The 21,290-nt window shown below is 40.3% G+C and overlaps 1 protein-coding gene across 2 annotated transcripts; it reads right to left on the bottom strand.

Annotated features, from left to right (window-relative positions):
* Positions 1 to 705: 705 nt before the first annotated feature.
* Positions 706 to 19,495, bottom strand: LOC118369513 (rab11 family-interacting protein 2-like). Of its 2 annotated transcripts, XM_035753946.2 has the most exons (7): positions 19,291 to 19,495; positions 18,104 to 18,744; positions 11,743 to 12,143; positions 11,247 to 11,616; positions 10,647 to 10,710; positions 7,701 to 7,935; positions 706 to 3,135 (listed from the first exon to the last, which is right to left on the bottom strand). In XM_035753946.2, the coding sequence occupies exons 2-6, from the start codon at positions 18,454 to 18,456 to the stop codon at positions 7,708 to 7,710; spliced, it is 1,416 nt and encodes a 471-aa protein (XP_035609839.1). In that variant the 5' UTR covers positions 18,457 to 18,744; positions 19,291 to 19,495; the 3' UTR covers positions 706 to 3,135; positions 7,701 to 7,707. The 2 variants fall into 2 exon arrangements, with proteins under 2 accessions (XP_035609839.1, XP_035609838.1); XM_035753945.2 differs by having other exon boundaries at positions 706 to 7,935.
* Positions 19,496 to 21,290: the final 1,795 nt, after the last annotated feature.

Raw genomic sequence — 21,290 nt, 5'->3', positions numbered from 1 at the left:
GATTGAATAGGTTCCTTTATCTGCCTCTTGTACTTAGTTCTATTGAGAGTAAACAGTTCTATTGAACATTAAAAGTGTAGTCTTTAGTTTAAGCTGACAGCTGTTTGAGCTGGGATGTAGGCTACTGCCTTTGGGTGCTGGCCGGGGTGACAGAAGAGGGGTCATGTTATAACCTGCTATTTGGAGAGGTAGAGTGAAACCCGGCCACAAAAGCACCAGGCCGTAAACAACACAAGTGTTGATTGTCCTGAAACATTTCACATACACTTCTTATACACATAGGCAAATTAGGGGGGTTAACGAGCAGCCTTGCCACTCACAATTGTCTAACGACGCCACTCAGGTTTTTTTTCTGGAAAGGCATGGGAATTTCTCCTGAACAAAAAGGAGCCACAAACAGTAAGCAAACAAAGCTGGACATGAATCTCAACACAAGTACAGTTCTTATCATGAAATCTGAGTACTGCATTGTATACTGAAAATGTGTATAGGACTATTAATACAGAAAGGGAATGCAGGGAAATGACTTTGATTTTTATTCCATGGGACTACGGGGATTCAAATGTAGGCACTCACCCATATGATTTGTTCAGAATGGTGCATAATGTATACCTAATTTGTTTCTATATCTCACGTGTGCCTATATAAAGAAAAAAAAAACACATGGTCTAATGTATAATCCTGAAAATAAAGCATGAATAAATCCATTAAAACCAAAACAGGTATTTTATTTAATAAGTACAGTGTATTTATTTCAAAAGAGCAATACATTCTGGTTTGTGCCTTCCAATTTTGTTATCCAATGGATCACTGGCATTTCCTAACACATTTCCACTCCAAGACCTTAATGTAAGTAAATCCATGCCACATGCCAAAATAATAAGCTTTTGGGGAGACAGTGTGTGTGTGTGTGAGAGAGGTGGACAATAAATACATACACCGAATGCATATCAAGCAGTGCCATTCTTTGCTTTTTACATCATCTGCATTGTTGTTTCCAAAATAATACTTTGTATACCAACATACACACCATATTCATATGTTCTCAGTATCACAATCAAACAGTTTTCTAATCAATCCAATCTTTACATCAAACCCATGTGCCCACCCATCCTGACACCTAAAACTTTGAATAAAGTATAAATAAAATTTAAAAAATGCTAGTCTTGTGAAAACTAAGGTGGGCGCAAGTTAACAGCAGCGAAGGTTAAGGGAAAAACAGATAGGGAAAAGTATAGTGACACCACCACCATACAAAGAATAGGCATTTGGAGACATTCCCGTCTGTATTATTGTACAATCAATCTGGACTTTGATCAAATACTGTTATTTTCGTCCTCAGAATGTGCTATAATATGAGCCACTGTGGTGATGGCTCTCTAAACAGAACGTGTCCAAATTGCATCAAGCAAAGATGATTTGACATGCAATTTGATATGAAAGCTAACTGCAGTGTGATACGGATTGACTAAGTAAAAGTACACCAATGTTGTGCTATGGAAGTAACTCATGGAGAAAGTGTCAGAATATTAGCTGTATAGTGACACAACGAAGGCATGGACATAAAATGTCAAAGTTCCCTGTAATTTTTTTTTTGGGGGGGGGGATTATAGTAAACACAATAGCTGAGTATTTTGTCTGGATAAACCTGATATTTTAAAAAGATGAAAAGCAGCAATAATAATATCCTAATTCTATCAGTATAATGAATGAAAGCACAATTTGGCGCCTACATGACATTCGATGTAGGACGATTCAGGTAAAGATCAACAAGAATAAATACCATTTTTTTTCTAACAAAAAAAAACTAAAATGTAAGAGGTTAACAATTTGTACACAATAGGCACAAAAAAAACTAAAAAAGTGTGTCTCATTGATGTTCGCTAGGACAAGCTTTACTAAAAGCAGCTATAGCATTTTATGGAATACCATTGAATTCTCTATGTCCTAGTTAATTGTGATTGGGAGGATTTGCAGTAAACTGTGTTTGTTACTAAAAATATATATATATTTTTTTTAAAACAGCAACGCGATATGTAGATTGTAGAATGTAGATTGTATCATCCAAACAGGAAATCGGACTGTATCCTGACTTGATATGTGGTCATTCAGTTACTACACCATATTTCACCCTACTTTACCCATACAAATATACCATACAGAATGTAAAAATGGACCATTGTTTTTCTTTTTTTAAGTAAACAAAAGACTGGAAGAAGCAACAAAGTTGGTTTAAAATGTGTGTGTCTTCAATCTCAGCGTCGTCACTGGTTGAGACTTCTGAGGTATCCATAGATCACAACAGGGCTCACCATACACTTAAGTAAGTGCACAACTTTGAGTAACAATCCTATTCATCTAAAACACCATTGAACACTACAGATGGCACAACAGTGTACAACAAAAAAAACTTTAAAAAGTGACGAATATAACCTTTCTGCTAATTAGGTGAGACATGTTTGACAGCACTGACATTAGCTCCATGAAAGCAAGTAAACTCAAGAGAGGGAAAACGTTTTGGTAACACAGTAATACGTTTGACCTACTGACAGTAATAAGTAAGTAACAACTACGTAAAGTAACCTTTTTCACAAAGCACTGTTTTAAGAAAGTTCAGTAGCACTCATTAATGGTAGACTCAGAAATATGACACCATACACAGCGGGAGACCTTATGCTTAACACATACAGTACCAGTCAAAAGTTTGGACACCCACTTATTCAAGGGTTTTTCCTTTATTTTTACATTGTAGAACAATAAGAGGAGACATAAACTATGAAATAACACATTTGGAATCATGTAGTAACCGAAAAAAAAAGTGTTTCATTAACAAATAAGAAAATACTTCCGATTCTTCAAAGTAGCCATGACATCTTTGCACACTCTTGGCATTCTCTTAACCAGCTTCATGATTAATGAGGAATGCTTTTCCAACAGTCTTGAAGAAGTTCCCATATATACTGAGCACTTGTTGGCTGCTTTTCCTTCACTCTGCGGTTCGACTCATCCCAAACCATCTCAATTGGGTTGAGGTCATGTGATTGTGGAGGCCAGGTCATCTGATGCAGCACTCCATCACTCTCCTTGGTGAAATAGCCTTTACACAGCCTGGAAGTGTGTTGGGTCAATGTCCTGCTGAAAAACAAATGAGAGTCCCTCTAAGTGCAAACCAGATGGGATGGCGTATCGCTGCAGAATGCTGTATCGCTGCAGAATGCAGACTACCTCGTGAAGCTGGTTGAGAGAATGCCAAGAGTGTGCAAAGCTGTCATCAAGTCAAAGGGTGGCTATTTTGAAGAATATATAAGAAAACATATTTTGATTTGTTTAACACTTTTTTTGGTTACTTCATGATTCCATATGTGTTATTTCATAGTTATGTCTTCACTATTTCAAAGATAAAATAAAGAAAAACCCTGGAATGAGTAGGTGTCCAAACTTTTGACTGGTACTATACATTGATACTTAACCATAAAGGTCATAGCAGAATTTGTGTAAGCTGTGTAGAACAAATATGTTTGTCATAACAGTGTTGTTATTGAAGCAAAATGCCATGGAGACAAGACAAACAAATTGAGAGTGGTCTGTTTTTTGACGAGCTGATACTGTTTGTTATGCTGTCAGAACTAACATATCTCATAAAACTGTCATGATATATTATATTTTTGGCCATACTTTGGACAGTATGAAGGCTGTATGACAAATGATTTAGCAAAACATACAAACTGTCAAAATTATATATATATATATATATATACACATACATATATATATATATATACACATACATATATATATATATATATATATACACATATATACATACACACATATATACATATATATACACACACACACACACAGTTTTTTTTTACAACAGGTTAACATAGGCCCTTGTTAAAATCTGTACTCATAGTTTGATTTGTAGATGTGTTAGTACAGTGTATTACAAGCAAAATATTACCAATAACCTTTCTGGAAAGCAATTACACTGCTCATTGATGGATCAAAGTGCTAAGGCTAACATTTTAACAAATTAAACAAAGTCAGCCAGCAAATGCATTACTATGTAGCAACACACCTTGATTCTATTTCCTTCAAATTAATTCAAACAAGAATCAGTGAATCTACAAACTGAGCCACTTGTACCCAAAGGAATCCGATTTTTCTCTGTAGACAAACAGTGACAGATCACAAGTGTAGAACGGATGTCATTCTGACATGTTCAAATTGACTACACAATATAATGATATAACAAAAAAATGTAGAGAATTTGTAGATGGACACCAATTGAATATTAAACATGTCGATAAATTATATTTATTGCACTTACCAGTACCAGTAAAGTAAAGCTAGAACTACTTGAACAATGGTTTATACTTATTTTTGTATGACAATGTATGGGCCTACATTGACTGTATATAAAGGTCATACAATGCGCTTGGTCCTAAAGACAAATACAGTCATCACGGGTCAGTAACCAGGTTTCCATCCAACCTTTTTGATGCGAGCAACAGGCTTGATGGAAACAGAACATTTGTCGGTAAACTTTCCAAATGTCGACAAAACAAAATAGGATCTTTTTGTGGGTGAAATTAATTATGCGAGAAATGTCGGAGGAAACTCTTTTATGCGCAAATACTGATATAATAACCATCACACCGAGGTCAACTTGGGAGTCACGCGATGGCACGTGTGGTCCTCCCACTATGACTCGTCGGGAAAGCAAGCAGTTTATTAGGCTACAGATTAAATCCATTATGAGGAACTTCACAGGGTGGTGAAAGTGCTATGTGATGAGCTTGATTCTCCTTTTAAATAAATAGCGAGGGTCTTATTCTGGTGACATGATTTTGTCCATAATCTCCTGCAGGCCAGAGATGGGAAACTTTCGATAAAACGTTTTAGGAACTCAGTCGGGGTCTCAATTTACTGTTGCGAGTTAGACTAGTAGAATACAAGGTGCAATTTTGAAACTTGGTTGTGCATCAGTTTCTCTCTTGTCATGTCACTTAACCCGTGTCAGCAACAAAAACAAGTTGATTAGATAATTTAGCGGCCAGCTAACTTGGCAAACTTATCATGCTCGAATTACCGGCCGGGGGGGGGGGGTCACCAATGATTTAATTAGTCTCACTAATATATTAAAAAGGGCAAACATTTCTCTCCGCCCCATGGCAAAATGTGTAGAATTGCAGCAAACTTGCTTTTAAACGGCAACATTTTCTCTACACCCCATGGCAAAATGTGTAGAATCGCACAAATTTATCTCTGCTGTCAAGAGGGGAGCCACAAATTTTTGATCGCAGTCAAAGTTGCCCATCCCTGATGGAGGCTGTACCCACACTGGATCTGTGAGCTGTTGGCTAGAGCGCATGTTGCAAAACCAGAGTGGGCACACTCGGTGTATAAAACACCATCTTTTTCTGAGAGAAAACCATCCATAGAGTTGAAAATGCGATGGAAACCCATTTAACTTGTATTCGGTACATGGGAATTTAACCGCCAAATGTATTTTTATGTGCATTGCGTCATCACGCAGAGCCTTTTATCCGCAACAAGTCCATTTGATGGAAACATCTCTGGTGAGAAAACATGTATATTGTCTTTATGCAAATTTTTTGAATATTCAAATGAAAATCTGTCGCTAATTGGATGGAAACCTAGCTTATGATAAAAAAAATTAACTGAAATAACAAACCCAAAAGCAATGACTTCGGAGTTGATATGATGGACAATGGCAGCTCGTTGAATGAATTCACTTTGGTGTAAACACTGGAGGAGGCTTCAATAGCAGTGTCTTTAGTTTGCCTCCACTCAATTACATTCTGCACCAGCACGATGCCAAGACATTCTATATCATCAAATTGACCAGAGAAAATACAGTGTTCACCTATTTTTTTTTTTTTTCACTGGAAGGTCAAAGTTCGAATGCAGTGTTACATTGTTTTCAGATCTGTGTTTGGATATGCAATGTCTTGAGTAAGAATTCAGTAGTGCTTAGTACCTACCCTCATAAGAGTAACTTTAAATAATATAATTTTGTACGAAGATGGCAAATGTCAAGAGAGAGGTCCAAACCATCCTAATGCCAAAAGGCTCAGATCAAGGTCACAGACAGGCGGATAACATTGTATTCACACCTCCAGTATATCAACACAATCCGTGCCTACAGTAAGAGGCGTGTAAAGGGCCGATTGGCTGAGTGAGAGTTTGTGTCATAATCCTGCATCTTGGTCTGAAGTGTAAACAGTCATTACAGCTCTATTCAAATTAGCACATCAAACCCTATTCAATAAACTATGTACTTTTCTTCTTTTTTTTTCACACAAGTGTGATAAGTTAACACGCGGTGTTTGGTACATTTTAATACTAAGGCCATACATATTTTATTAAACATTAAACAGATATATATATATTTTTAAAGTGAGGCGAGCAAGCCGAAACAAACAAAAAATAAGTAGCCCTTTTATTAAAGACGTGCTCCGGTATTCTTTTAAACCTCCCACTTTGGGCTGGATATGTCAATGAGTAGTTTATACATGCATAATCTATAAGCAGAATTACTGTCTTACTTCAATTAGCCATGAAATCCCTAGTTTTTCTTTATACTGTGCTACACCATTTCCCCCCACATGGGCTAGCCCCCTAGCAGCACGAGTTCAACAAGTTAACTTTAGCACCTCGCCATATGAATGACAGCTAGCAAGATGCACATGGTGCACCCACAGCAGAGCGAGAGACATAGGCCATTTTCGGGGACCACTTTTGGCTTGTGAGTGCTACTTTTTGAATGACTAGCTAAAAATGATAGAAAAGTACTAGATAATCCCTTTAAAATACTACAGCAACCTTAGTTCTTAGTTCAACACCTAGCGATCTAATCAAGTGATTTTAAGTGATTTTAGGGGGGACATTATTTTGATCAAAACATGCCATTTTTTCAGTAGGACTTCATCTCTTTTAAAAATGTTTTAAAGGGAAGTGAAGAGGGCCATCCGTTAAACATTTAATGACATTTGTATGGCCTTAGTGTTACAACGCAAATCTAGCTTGATGGTGGTTCCATGTGCATACGATCGCCTCAGAAGCGGTCTGTGTTTTTTCCCCCCCATGTTAAACGCGTGTGAAAGTGCACAGGTCTATTGTATACACTATTGTGAAAATGTTGTACACTTTGAAGAAACTGTCACGCATGGCATAAACCCACTAGTTTTGTTTCTTATCCCACTGGTCTCTGCTATAAGGTGTTCTGATGGATCTGTGAGACATTGTCATCTCACATTCTTTCAATTCGGCTGAATATGAAAAACAAAAGAAATGTCATGCAAAGAACAGAGCAAGAGGTATAATAACAAAAAAAAAGGATGAGTGGATCACTACACAACAACTGATTCACAGGTTAGTATTTCTATAATTATGGGAAAGCCATGGGGTTTGTTCAAATGCAAGTCAAAATGTCAGATATTTATGTAGTCGGGTGTACTTCACTTCCCAATCAAATTGTTGGGGAAACTGGTGTACACTCAAATCAAAGCGTGCAAAACCTATTTAAAAAACATTTAAAAAACAAAAATGGTGATTTGGCATGGGTCAATCCCCTTCTCTTCATTTTTGTTCTATACCCACAATACATTTCTCAATGGCTAGGATGGGCCCTCACTGAAACAAGAGCATATCGTTGGGACCCCTAACTTTACCTTGACACTAGTTATTTTTGGAGATTTTCCCCGCTTTCCTCTTGGGCTCGTAGGGTGTCCGTAGAATGCTCGGCGTCTCCTCCATAACGCGCACCAGCAGGTTATCAATGTAGTCTTCCAGTTCACGGATATGGGCGTCCTTATTTTTCACCACCCCCTTCTGCTTGATGAGCTCATGCACCACCTCGTCGAAAGATAAGTTGCTATAGGAAGCCGCGCTCGTCTGCATCGTCTCCTGCGGGTGCAAACCACAGACATTATGATGACGTCAACATTGACGGCGCCATTTACACAAAATAAAAGTGAATTTCTCCAAACGCGTCTTGAGATGCGAGACAATTCCAGAGACAGTTGTTTTCAATGAGTAGTATACAATGCAGATGGTAGAAATAGAAAAAAACTAAGCAAAAGGTACATTAGTGCTAAAAATGATCTAAAGTAAGACAGAAGGTGGGCTAGGCCAGGGAATCCCTCGTATTACGGCAGATAGACTAACTGCCTAATTATTTTTTACATTTTACCTTTATTTAACTAGGCAAGTCAGTTAAGAACAAATTCTTATTTTCAATGACGGCCTAGGAACAGTGGGTCAACTGCCTGTTCAGGGGCAGAACGACAGATTTGTACCTAGTCAGCTCGGGGGTTTGAACTTGCAACCTTTCGGTTACTAGTCCAACGCTCTAACCACTAGACTACCCTAAAGGTGTTAGGAAAAACGCCACAAACTACGTCATGGCTGCACGTGTTCAGCTCGTATAACCGGGTGGCAATCAGGACTAATTGAGAGGCTGTGATAAGACGTCACTCCACAGGTTTGTTAGCACTGTCGTCGCCATTGCATTTCACTTCAGGTGTTTGATCTGATCAAGTGTTCAATAGTGTTCAACAGAAACTCTGCGATGGCTCGAACAATCAGGAATCCTGTGGAAGGGAATCTGATGTGTTGTTTAAGTATCAGTTCTAGAAAAAAACATTTAAAAAGCTTTCAACCCCCCTCTTTAAATCGTAAAGCACATTTCCTCTCCTCACAAGCCAGCCTAGGCAGAGACCTTGACCAGCTGGCAGACAAGAGCATCATATTAAAATGAAACCAAACCGCAAACAGTAATTAAGACAACAACAAAAAAATTGGAAGCGGCCTGGAAGCGGCGGAGTGCATATTTCCGGAATAAAAAGGTCAGACTAACGAACAGGAAAAGAAAGATGCAACCAAACTATTTTGTTCGAGTTTGTTCTTTAGAGGACCGGGTGCATCACAGTCTGTGCCGATCCCATTATGGCGGGACGAGAGGAGCTATGAGCTTCTGTTTTTTTTTTTAACGAGGTACCATGTTACCGCTTCAACAAATGGACATGGTTCCACCAGGCAGATACAGCAGCAAAGCCATCAACTTGTTTAAAATACTACACTCAGTCCCCTTCCCCTCCCTGTGCCCAAACCAAGCTGCCATCGCTGTGCGGTGTCTACGACGGGAAGAAGACCAAGTGCCGGACCATATTTACTGGAACTCGTCCTAGTATGAGAAACAAAGAAACTAAAAATGTGAGGATCCCTGGAGTTTATGTCCAAACAAAAGAGGACTAAGGCAGGGGATCACACTAAACACGCCGGCACTTTTATTTCCATTGTTTCCAATGGTATCTGGCTAGGTGTGCTGCGGTCCATCCTAGGTACGCTTCGAGTTATTTTGTTGTCGCTTTCTGGGCAGCCAAAGTTGAAAGTAGCTAAGCAAAGTGCCTCACGTTTTTAGTCAGAGAAAAACAGGTGTTGTTAGTGGGGGGTGTATCAACCGCTTACTGGGGAAGTGAATATGTTTTTGGAGACAAAGTGAAAATGTGCTGAGAAATAGGCATTTTGCGCTACCGGAGAAAATGAAGAGCTAGAGACAACCAGTTCCGCTGAGAGACTTTCCTAACATGAATCAAGTTACCAGCTCCGTTTCATCATACTGTATGAGCAATTGTGTCCATTACACACATGCCAAAAAGCCCCAGACATGATATAAAGCTATACAGCCGGGAGCTGTAGTAGCTGGTGACAGAGGCCTGGAAATGACCATGAACTACCAAAGTACTGACAATTTTTCTGGCGATCAGTAGTGAGGAGATAAGGCGAGCACACTTGGCATTCTCCAGTTGTCTCATTACTGCTTCTAATGAGCTCTGCTTTGAGAATTTAAAAGCTCCGTTCTTTAAAATCTCTCACTATCCTTCCCCTCCTCCCTCACTGGTTAATTAGCTAGGGCCTGAAAGGAGAGGAAATGGAACTGCCAGTTCATTTCTGCTAGTGCAGAGTATGGAGGGGCACATGTGGTTAAGACAACTCCTCAACACCCACAACGAGAGGTGAGGAAAGCCATTATCAGCATCCGTTTCTCATTTCAACATCACTTTGGAAGCTGCTCTCTTACCATGTTAATACTAATTCTGCGGTGTAATGGCCAGCGACTACTAGAATTAAGCACCATGAGAGCGTTTTATTCTTATTTGTCTTTGGGTGGGGGTGTGACAAAACTAAGGTGGCAAATACCCCCATCAAACAAATGAAAAATCTCATACAGATTTCTCCCCCGCAAAAAGAAAAAAAGTGCTCTAATTATGGTACCAGTACGATATAATAGTACATCACCTGACCTTAGAGGCTGAAACTCACACTGTTTCAAATGATGAGCCGGGTCAGATGATGACCGCTGTTCATTAGTTTAATGACACTCATAGTGAACTGTCAAAGACGGAAAAGACAGCAGTTCAGAGACCAACATCACCAGCTGCAATGTCAAGTGAGACCGGGGAGAGCTGCTCAATTAAAAGTCAGTGGTGTTCTGAACCTCAGAACAAGTCCCCCAAAAAACTAGGACTATGCTTTTTGTTTTTTTCCCCCTTCTTGCCCCCCTTCATTTTATTTGAGATTAGTTCACAAAAAGTGTACAAGGTATGATCTCTTACATTTTTCTTTCCGTGGTTCTCTCTTGCCTTTCGGACGTCTCCATTAGTGGTGGGATTTTTATCGCTGCAAAACATCCATGCACACTGAATTACAAAATCATCAAAACACATCAAATCATATTTACCTGTGGCTGAGGGTTATATTACCAATAACCTGCCCACCATTTTGTTTTACCACCATGTATCATCTGCCTTAACCTAACTTACCACAGAGGTAGTGTATGGTGGCAGCTGTTAAAAGCTGCAATATGTAACTTTTTGGGCAACCCTACCAAATTCACATAGAAAAGCGAGTTATAGATCTGTCACTCATTGAAAGCAAGTCTAAGACGCATTAGATCTGTTCTGTGTGCACTATTTCTATGCTTCGGGTTCTTAAGTTTTGTTTTTGCATTTTTTACTTTTGGTTTTTGTAGACCAGCTTCAAACAGCTGAAAATACAATACTTTCGGGTTATGAAAAATACATTTCAAAATGACCGTTTCTTATTGGAGGAAGCCCCTACTCGTTTCAGTTTGTTTGCTTCCGTTTAGTGCTTATTAATGAACATGACCCTGGCTTGGATACCAAACATGGAGGTGTGGACGTGAAAAGCTTTACCTTGTATTTTTGTGTGAGAGAAAGGGGTTGGTTGGTTGGGTGTTTCCCTGAGAGTCGCTGCTGAATGGGTTGCTGGAGCGCAGGTCTCCAGAGCTGCCCGAACGCCCCCCGTTGTTGGTCTTGCGTCCCTCCTTCTTCCCGGTCACACGTTCCAGCAGGCTGACCTTCTCCTTCTTCTCCTTTTTCTCCCCTCGGTCCCACAGCTGGCCCTGCTCCCCCTCGAACGGGTTGCGGTTGCGTGGGAGGGTGGCGTACTTCTGCGGCAAGCCGTCGCTGATATGAGTAAAAGGATCACCTTGCCCCTCGCTGTCCTGGTAGCCTGGCACCTCGCCCTGGGAGCGCCTGTGAGGGGCGGCACCACTCTCTTTCTCTGTGAAACACAAACAATTTACCTGAAACATTCATGGAAGCAATACTAATCACAGACAAAGAAAGATGGCACAGGTAGGTCTAATACAAGTAAATACTAAAATAGGCAGGAAGCTGCTGTCCTTACCCAGCTGTTCCATGGAGTTTCTAGAGTCCAGCTTGGGGCGGAAGTGAGTGCCAATGAGGTCGGACATGGAGCGGGCTGCAGAGAGCGTATGGGAGCCGGCCAGTAGGTGTCTCTTGATCTTGGGCTCTGGCTGATGGTCAGAAGCACTGGGTTGGCGAAGGGTCTCCGAGTCACACATGGGGGAGCGGGGCAGGATGGCTGAGGTGGTGTCGGAGAGACCACCGTCGTGCTTGCGCCCCTTCATCTTGTCCTTGAGTTTGGTGAAGGGCGAGCGGGGCTTGTCCTTTATGGAGAGGTCAAACATGCTGGCCGTCATGTTGTTCCTCATGAACTGAATGCTGACCTGGATCTTCCCTCTCTCCTTCCTCTTCTTCCCTGGCCTGGAGTCCAAGGAGTACCAGCTAAAAGAAGGGATGATTATTAGCCATCTGTAAATTGGGTATGTGACACATTTAAATGAATACAGGAATATAAGATTCAAAGATCAAAGAACACATCAGGTGCCATTGTTGGGTGCTAAAACAGTGCATTCTCAACAAGTTATAAATAATGTTTCTATTGTGAATTCATTTAGGTTTGTCATGGCAATGTATTCATTTTTAAATGAATACATTTTAAACGTGTTTTCCAATATTGGTGTAAAGTGGTTTCAAAAAAAGCAGTGGAAAATATAGGCCTCTAATTTAATGCATCTAAACTCTAGGCTTTGACATCTTCTTCAAGGTGATATGCTGCATCCATTTTTAGGTGAAAACTATCATTAAAGGTACAATACAGAAATCTGAGAGTACATACACTACCGTTCAAAAGTTTGGAGTCACTTAGAAATGTCCTTGTTTTTGAAAGAAAAGCAGATTTTTTTTGTTGTGCATTAATTAAAATAACATCCAATTGATCAGAAATACAGTGTAGACATTGTTAATGTTGTAAATGACTATTGTAGCTGGACATGGATTTTTTAAATGGAATCTATATAGGCGAATAGAGGCCCATTATCAGCAACCATCACTCCTGTTTTCCAATGTCACATTGCGTTAGCTAATCCAAGTTTAGCATTTTAAAAGGCTTGGCATAGCATTCACAGCTACGCATGGCATAGCGTTCATTTCTCAGAACAAGAATAGACGGAGGAGTTTCAGAAGAAAGTTCGTTGTTTCTAGCTGTTTTGAGCCTGTAATCGAACCCACAAATGCTGACACTCCAGATACTCAACTAGTCTAAAGGAGGACCGTTTTATTGCTTCTTTAATCAGACCAACAGTTTTCAGCTGTGCTAACATAATTGCAAAAGGGTTTTCTAATGATCAATTAGCCTTTTAAAAACGATAAACTTGTAGTGCTTTTCTTAAAAAATAAATAAAAAGGACATTTCTAAGTGATCCCAACCTTTTGAACGGTTGTGTAACTGAATGGAGCTGCTTCCTTTGGAAGAAATTAGTAGAGTGGAGACCCAAAACCATCTGTTGGACACGTTTCCCCGTAGAATAGCCACAACCATTATGTATTTTTTTTAAATGGAAGCTTTTCACCTGCCTGAGAATGAATATTAGAGGCTACCCAGACCCCTCTTTTACGGTGCTGCCACTCTCTTGTTTATTATCTATGCATAGTCACTTTAACTCTACCAACATGTACATATTACCTCAATTACCTCAACTAACTGGTGTCCCCGCACATTGACTCTGTACCGGTACCCCCTGTATATAGCCGCGCCATTGTTATTTTACTGCTGCTGTTTAATTATTTGTTACTTTTGTTTTCTATTTAACATGTACTTTTCTTAAAACTTCTTAAAGCATTGTTGGTTAAGGGCTTGTAAGTAAGCATTTCACTGTAAGGTCTACGGCTGCCGTTTTCGGGGGAATGTGACAAATAAAATGTGATTTGATATGAGGGACAAACATAATTCCCTGCAAACTGTGATGGTCTGAATCTCGAAAAGAATGTTGAATAATATTGTTCGTCGAGGCCACTCTGCTCCTGTTTGTTTAACCTCTTTGCTTCGCCTGCTGGAAGTAATACGATTGATGCCTTCGCTGTGAGAAAAAGGGGCGACATTTGCACAAATCTGGCCTTTGTTCAGAACTGCTATGACAAGCAATTGGGAAATTACAAAGGCAATGGTGCAAGACAACCACGCAACTCATACATGCTAATGAGAATGATGGCTTCTCTGTAGCCTAAGCCTAGTTCATACAAATCAAGGGTATGTTGATTGCAGAAATGTAGAACTAGGAAGAAACCTCACTCAAAATACAAAGTCAACATTTAAACCACCTCTCAAACAGCATAGGTGTTCTGGCAAATTCCACAATTCCTTAATGAGCACAACCTCTGACTGTCCAAGCTTTAACCTACTTCTGTCATGGGAAAGGTGGACAGGGATTCTATTTTTTTTGCCCTAAACTGTTCTCAGACTGAGTGGCCAAAGAATCGCCATGGCATGGGCCTCTCTTGGTCAAGCTAGCCTAATTCCCATAGTGGTGGTCTCTGTCCTCCGGAGCATGATCTAAGAGCCACACAGCATGCTGCTGAGAGGGGGCCAGCCCTGTACTTCACATGGGTGTCAAGGCCAAGATAAACCTCCCTCTGCCTGGAACCACAATACTCCCACTCTACCCAGACCGCTGGGAAACTCCTCACAATCAACAAACACAGGTGTGCGATAATTAGGAGCTGCCTACTCCGATGTCAAGATGGACTCTCCTCCCCATGCGTCTGCTTGAAAACACAGCGAACGGACACTGCTAGCTAGCAAACCTGGAACTGCTCCAGTATATGGATATGGTAGCACAAGAGTAGGCTTAGGCCTCTGGCTCATTCTATGCAAGTCAGTTGTGTTGATGACTAAATTCCAGTCCATTGACATCTCCACAACAGCTCTGTACTTGAATAACTGCCAACCCTGGAGGTGCATCAGCTCTGGCACCTTAAATAAATACAACCATCAACAGTTGATTATGACATATCGCAATTCACCCCAACTAGCGGGTGAAGAGGAAGTGTGGTAATGTGTTTGCATGATGAAATGTACTGATGGCTAATTGACACCAGATCCTCCTAACTATGTTCCTGTTCCTCTGAACAGAACGTAGGCTTAGGCTACTCATCATGTAGGCCTAGCTAACTACAACAATTTGTGCAATGGTAATTCTACACAGCCAAAAATAACTTTATGTAGCGGCCTGGATTGGGTGGAGCTGGTGTGGTGTTTTTCTCCATACATTCACACCACTGGAAAAACTATTATAATTTGAATCAGAATTAGTAACAAGACATGTCTGGCCAGCTCCACCACATTCATTTAACATAAGCTAATACCCAAAGGGACACACCACAACATTCAGCCGATGCCATGTCCGCAAATGCCAGTTTACCATCTCAATTCCAGTATAAGGCAAGACTAAGCAAGGACATTTGTTCATTGTGTGATTACTGGAATTGAGGTGGAACAGTTTGCTGTATTAGCACCTACGCTGTGACAAGACACAGAAATAATCTGATAGCACTGCTGTTCTCACTGGACTAGTTCACCAACTACAAAGACTGCACCCAAGTCAACTCAATTACACCATGAATGGCAGCCTATTCTCAAAAGACTAACCTCCTGATTCATTATCAACAAAGCCCATTTTCCAACGAACCCAATGGCGTAGCCTATGTCACAACAAGACAGATGTACTGGCAAACTCTGTTTGGGGCCCAAACTTTGGGCCTATGCTAAAGTGGCAAAAATGGAGGTGGTTTTGAATTTAAGAATCTTTATTCGTACAATTATGCCCACATAAAAACACGTGGAACGCTGACCACATACTCTATGTGTGTGACCATTTCCCCCCCCCCCACAATATCAGGTGATCTAGGCTAGTCTACCCTACTCTCTGAATCATATACCGAAATAAGAATATGTTCAATGGTATTTCTGCAGTTTAGCCACATGACATGAACGAGACAGTTCTGCAAATCCACCCTGTTTCCTACTCTTTGCTGCTTCTGAAGCATCAAACAGAGAACTAGGGAACCAAAGGCCTAGCACTGTTCAACGTGACTACGGATTCTTTGTGGCCAGTGTGTTTGTGAGTGTGGCGTTGAGAGCAGAGCAGAAGACACATTTCCTATTTAACAATTGTAAAGTTGTACTGTACTCAGGGTATCTGCAGGGTCCATGAAATTGAATTTAAGACTTTTAAACACCTTTAATGCCACTCAGAATGCAATTTAATACCAATTTTGAGGTCTGTGCACGCCACACACCTGCTAATATTTCTATCCAGAAACATGGCCATGTTGGGAAAAAGTTTTATTTTCAGGGCTGGTTCCTTCCCCAAAGGCTATAGCCTACATGGCTCATATTATCAGGCAGGTGTGCTATTTTAGCAATGTGCATTCTCCTGTAGCTTAACGGATTTGTAGCATAGTGGCTAGGCTATAGATGACTGAAGGTTGGGGGTGGCAAGTCTGCATTTGTTTAGGCTACCCCAATGGGCTAATCATTAGCTAGATCACAAACTCTTAAGCGTTTAGAATTTTGGCTTCGATACCAATACTAGCTATAATGATACTCGATACCACAAAAAATATCTGAAAGTAAAATATACAGCACTGTTACTGTATAAAACAGTGACAACGCTCCATGAAGATGGAACTTTATTCTTCTTTTCTTTTTCTTAAAAGTGCATTGTTGGTTAAGGGCTTGTAAAGTAAGCATTTCGCTGTAAGGTCTACAGCGGTTGGATTCAGCGCATGTGACATTTTTGTTGTTGATTTGATTCTGATTTGATCTGGAGAGCTACGCCACTGGATGTGCAGGTTTTTGATCCAACACTGCTCAAAACACCTGAGTCAGCTCAATAAGGTCCTTCTCTCATTCAGTGAATCAGGTATCAAATGGCTATCCTTCAAACCAAGGTAGCTAAGCGTGGGAGGGCTCTAGACAGTGTTTTTAAAAAAAACATATTTTTTAAACAATACAAAACATACACCTAAAAAAGAACAGCAGCATACAGATAGAACAGCAGCATACAGATGGGCACAAACATCGATGACATTACACCTGCCCAGACCCACCTGCTCACACCCCCATCTCTAGCACCCACATTACTACCCGCCACATGGCCTCAAAAGTGCACCATTTTGTCAACCACCTACTTTCAACATTTAGATAATAAAGCATTTGACCTTTCCATTGTCTTAACGATGGAGGATTGGTTGACTTCCAGTTAACTTCTTAGGGCTGAAATCCCGTTAACGGGATCGATATGACAACAGCCAGTGAAAGTGCAGGGCGCCAAATTCAAAACGACAGAAATCTCATCATTAAAATGATCATTGTCTCCAAGATGATTGACGAGAAAAGGATTGTCCAGCCCATTGGGTGTCTCACTGCGCCCTCATGTGCCATGTCTTGAAATAAATATGCAGACAGACGGATTCAAATTAAATGTACATTGTAATACTTCTGACAGACAACATTGTAACTCTGCCCATAACATTTGTTTTATAGCATTCCCAGAAGGCATAGATTGAGTCATTGCTAGTTTTACACTTAAGACATGGCTCTGCCGTTGTGCTGTAGAATTTGTGAATGGGTCTCTTGTATAATACATTTCATACATTAGTTTATACTGGATTAAGCGCAAACTTTCGTTAACTGTAATTTCATTACTTTATGTTCCAACATTCCATTCATCTTGTGCCAATATCAGTTCTTTTTAAGTCTTGGTTCCAATAGTTCTCTCTCTTCTTTTTTTTCTAAGAGATTGTTAGTTGGATAGGCTCTCTGCGAGGTTGTATATCTTACCATCATATAAAAATAGTTTTCTGACTCAAATAGTATTCCCTCCAGACTGTTCTGATGTTTCAAATCATAATTTCGTGATATGAAACTTTTAAGTTGCATGTATTGGAAAATATCTACATTGGTCTGTCCAAAATTGCTTTTTAATTATATCATGGAAATAAATAAATTTCCCTATTACCAAGTAATTTACAGTTTCTATGCCTAGACTTTTTGTAGTGCAAAGTCATATTTTTTTTTAGCTAGTTCATCTGAAATGGCGCACAGAGGTAGACAGCTCTAACATCTTGAAAGTGTGCCTCAAGTATTATTTGAAGTTCAATTGTTTTTATTATTTACCATGATGGCAACACTTAAGCAGCAGCGCAACATAACGGAAACACTGTAGTCAGTTCTGTCACATTTAAGACTCTTGAAACAGAATTTAAGACTCAAGACTCTTTAAATCAGATCAATTCATTGAAGATTAAGATTTAAGGACCCACGGACACCCTGTGTACTTTTGTTCCGAAACTTCCTAGAAAGGGAAAAACCTTATTTAGTTTGATTAGTTGGCGATACTTACTCTGTTTTCCTTCGCTCCTTGTTATCAAAAATATCATTGAGATTGATGGTACTCTGGCCCAGGAATTTATCCATCCCCACCAGGGACCTGTGCATCACGATAAGGCATAATTCATAGATTTCTGGATTGCCCTCCAGAAGCAGACCAGGCAGTTCAAAGGCTGCTTCTTCTCTCCACACTGGGTTGAGTGTTTTCTCTGCCACAGATGTTGAGTACTTCTCTTTGCCCAGCTGGATGATAGCGTAGGCGTCGTTGTTGCCGTGTTTACCCTTAGCTTGTAGGTCAGTTGCTTGGAGAACAGTGGCTTGGACATGAGTTGGGAACCACGTTTGTGCCTGCTTTGCTAGTGACATGATCAGCTCTGTTTATGTGTGGTTAGTCATTCAAATGTATGTGCAGGTGAATTGACCTTAAAAAGTGATGACAGAGCATGCAAATATTAACAACTTATTTGTAGGGCCATGTTGACTAGTGATATGTAGATAAACTTACAGTGCTTTTTGGTCATATATTTACATGTACAGCTAGTAACATCTCAAAAGTCTGCAGCTAACTAATTCCTTCAGTCCATCTTACACACTTGTCTTTTGTGATTAACGTTAACATATCACAAATGTCCAGGCCACTGTAAGGCAAGTCATCTGAAAGCAAAATGGGAGATAAGAGTTACACATTGTAAGAGGTCGTGCAGGTTGACTAGATAACTTATCTACTACAGTTAGCTAGCTATGATTGAAGCTAAGCAGGCTAGCGAGTTAACAAGCTAAACTGCTGACATCAATCACCATTTCCAGCTTGGCTGCAGTAAGCTAAATAACTATGCAGCAGGGTTCTCCAACCCCGTTCCTCGAGAGCAACCGTACTTTGGGGTTTCGCTCGACCCTAATCTAGCACACCTAGCTAATTCTAATAATTAGCTAACGTTAGCTGATTAATAACTGGGTTGAAGCGAAAACAAACAGGGGGGGGCAGCTTTACAGGAAAGGGGTTGGAGAACACTTGATATACAGCAACAACAATTTTAAAAAGCATGTTCTTCAGTTCTATTGCATTTGTCATATTGTGACACAACACCGGTTATTATACAATAATAACGTTGCAACGTAGTAGTATTGATTACTAGACGTTCATTAGATTGAACAGCTGATGTTGGCAAGATAGCTAAACAAGCTTCCTCACTACTGTACCTCGTCATTTTCTCAAAACTTGTGACATGTTGCCATCCTGTAAATCCACTCGATTGTTGTTGGACATATTTCACAAATAATCAATTGGAAAATGATTTATTGGAGCTTAATTTCGTTATTTTACAGCCTGCTAGCTAGCTGTACCAGCCCAAACTAGCTAACTTCCTTGTTGGTCTACTACATCCGCCACATTCACGGGTGAAAGTTCAAGCTCCTCCTCTGTTGCTGTGGAAACTAAATGTTTCAGGGCTCGCGCCTTATCTTTAACGTGTCAAACAAGTTGTGCCTGCCCCGCGTACACAGTAGACTACACAGACTTTGTTCATAACCAGAAAGAAGTCTAAACCATGGAAGAAGAATGTGTCTTTTTGAAGAAGCAGGTAAAACATATCCGTGTGATACTCATGTAGCCACAGTATATAGGCACTTGATTCAGTGATACAGTTTTCTAAATTGGGAGAGTGTGTTCATGCTGAAAATGCTAAATGCATGCAAAATTGCTCTGGTTAGAGGAGTGAAGCCTAAGCATATTTTAATTTGCAGTAATTAATTAAAACTAGGAAGGTTGAAATGATGTCTTTATGATCCACACCCCCAAATCTATGCATTGTAAATATCTGGTTGTTTTTTCTCCCCTAAAATTAAAGGAGAAAAGGAGGCCCTGGCCAATGGCATTCCATGGGGTTCAACCCCCCCCTCTCACCTGTGAGGTTTGTGGGTGTCTGGGGGGTGGAGGGGAAAGAGGGTGCACTTGAAAGATGTAAATCACAAGAACATGGGAACTGCTTTGTCTCCTGAGCGGCTGCATGTTGGTGCAGATAAGGGAGTTCATTTGAATGAATATAGACATGCATGTCACTCCACTTGACAAGTACATCTTAACCAAACACACCTGCCTATGTTGGTTTTATCGTCCTGCCATGAAAAGTGCAGTGTGTACATACCACAATCCCAGGGATGGGGCTGGGCCATCCATCACAGAGAGATTATTACTCTTATCTAGAGTGCATCTCTAAATTAAATGCTATGGCTTAGTGAAATGTTGGGCTGTAGCCCAATAAAATGGGCTTTAGGCAGATTTAAATAAGGAGGCACCATTTCAACTTTTGTGTCAAGTCTCACTGCGAACACCAGAAAACAGCAGGGGAACCATTGGAGTAAAATATAAGAATGACAATGTGAGGGATAACGTGTAGTAGGCAACTTGTTGAGTAATAAAAGCTAGCAGAAGACCATACACTACAAACATACAGTATAATGTTACACTCAGTATAAGAAACCAATGTTTCTGAGGACGAGGCAACGATCTTGACTTGAAACTCAATACTCAATGTAGGCATATAAACTACATGAATTACCAACCAGCTGCTTTCCCCTGATTGATTCTGTTCTATGTTCATGCTTACTCCAAGTGTATTTTATATATATATATATATATATACATACACACACAGTGCATTCGGAAAGTATTCAGACCCAAGATGGCGTATTCATAGTCCAAGATGTATGCGTAGCAGTGCAGACGTGGTTTGTCGTTCTCCCGTGTACATTTTGTATATATTTCAATTTATTTTCAATATCTTTTCCATTTTTAAATTAAATATACCTTCCGGCAACCCGCCTCACCCAATGTGATACGGATCCGCTATTTTTAGACCTTATAGCCAGAACCTCCATCAGAAGTTAGCCATCAGAAGCTAACAAGCTAATTAGCTACTAGCTATTTAGTCATTGTCAGCCACTGCTATCGGCCTTTACCTTTTGCACAGACACCAGCCGCTTTTAGCCTGGATAATACTTGCCAGCCTACCAGTATCGGACTGTTTTCTCCACTACAACGCCGTATTCCTGCCGTAAGCCCTGGACCATTACTCCTGATCATCACAGCTCCCGGCTAGCAAACGAAATTACTCCAGCTACAATACCTCTTTTGCCAACTGGCCTTGACCCTTTGTCGACACGGAGCCCCGCATTTCCATCAGGACTGGTCTGCCGACGTA

The sequence above is a fragment of the Oncorhynchus keta genome, chromosome 36, assembly GCF_023373465.1.
Source record: "Oncorhynchus keta strain PuntledgeMale-10-30-2019 chromosome 36, Oket_V2, whole genome shotgun sequence".
NCBI classification, from domain to species: Eukaryota; Metazoa; Chordata; class Actinopteri; order Salmoniformes; family Salmonidae; genus Oncorhynchus; species Oncorhynchus keta.
Note: the sequence above shows the minus strand (reverse complement) of the source record. Positions and strands in the feature narration are given on the sequence as shown.

Excerpts from the sequence above, each read along its gene's own strand:
- LOC118369513 (XM_035753945.2), bottom strand. The coding sequence starts at position 18,456 with ATGTCACTAGCAAAGCAGGCACAAACGTGGTTCCCAACTCATGTCCAA. Across the intron at positions 12,144-18,103 it reads AAGGAGCGAAGGAAAACAGA|CTGGTACTCCTTGGACTCCA; the intron begins GTAAGTATCGCC and ends CCCTTCTTTTAG. Across the intron at positions 7,936-10,646 it reads AGAACCACGGAAAGAAAAAT|GAGACGATGCAGACGAGCGC; the intron begins GTAAGAGATCAT and ends TTGCACCCGCAG.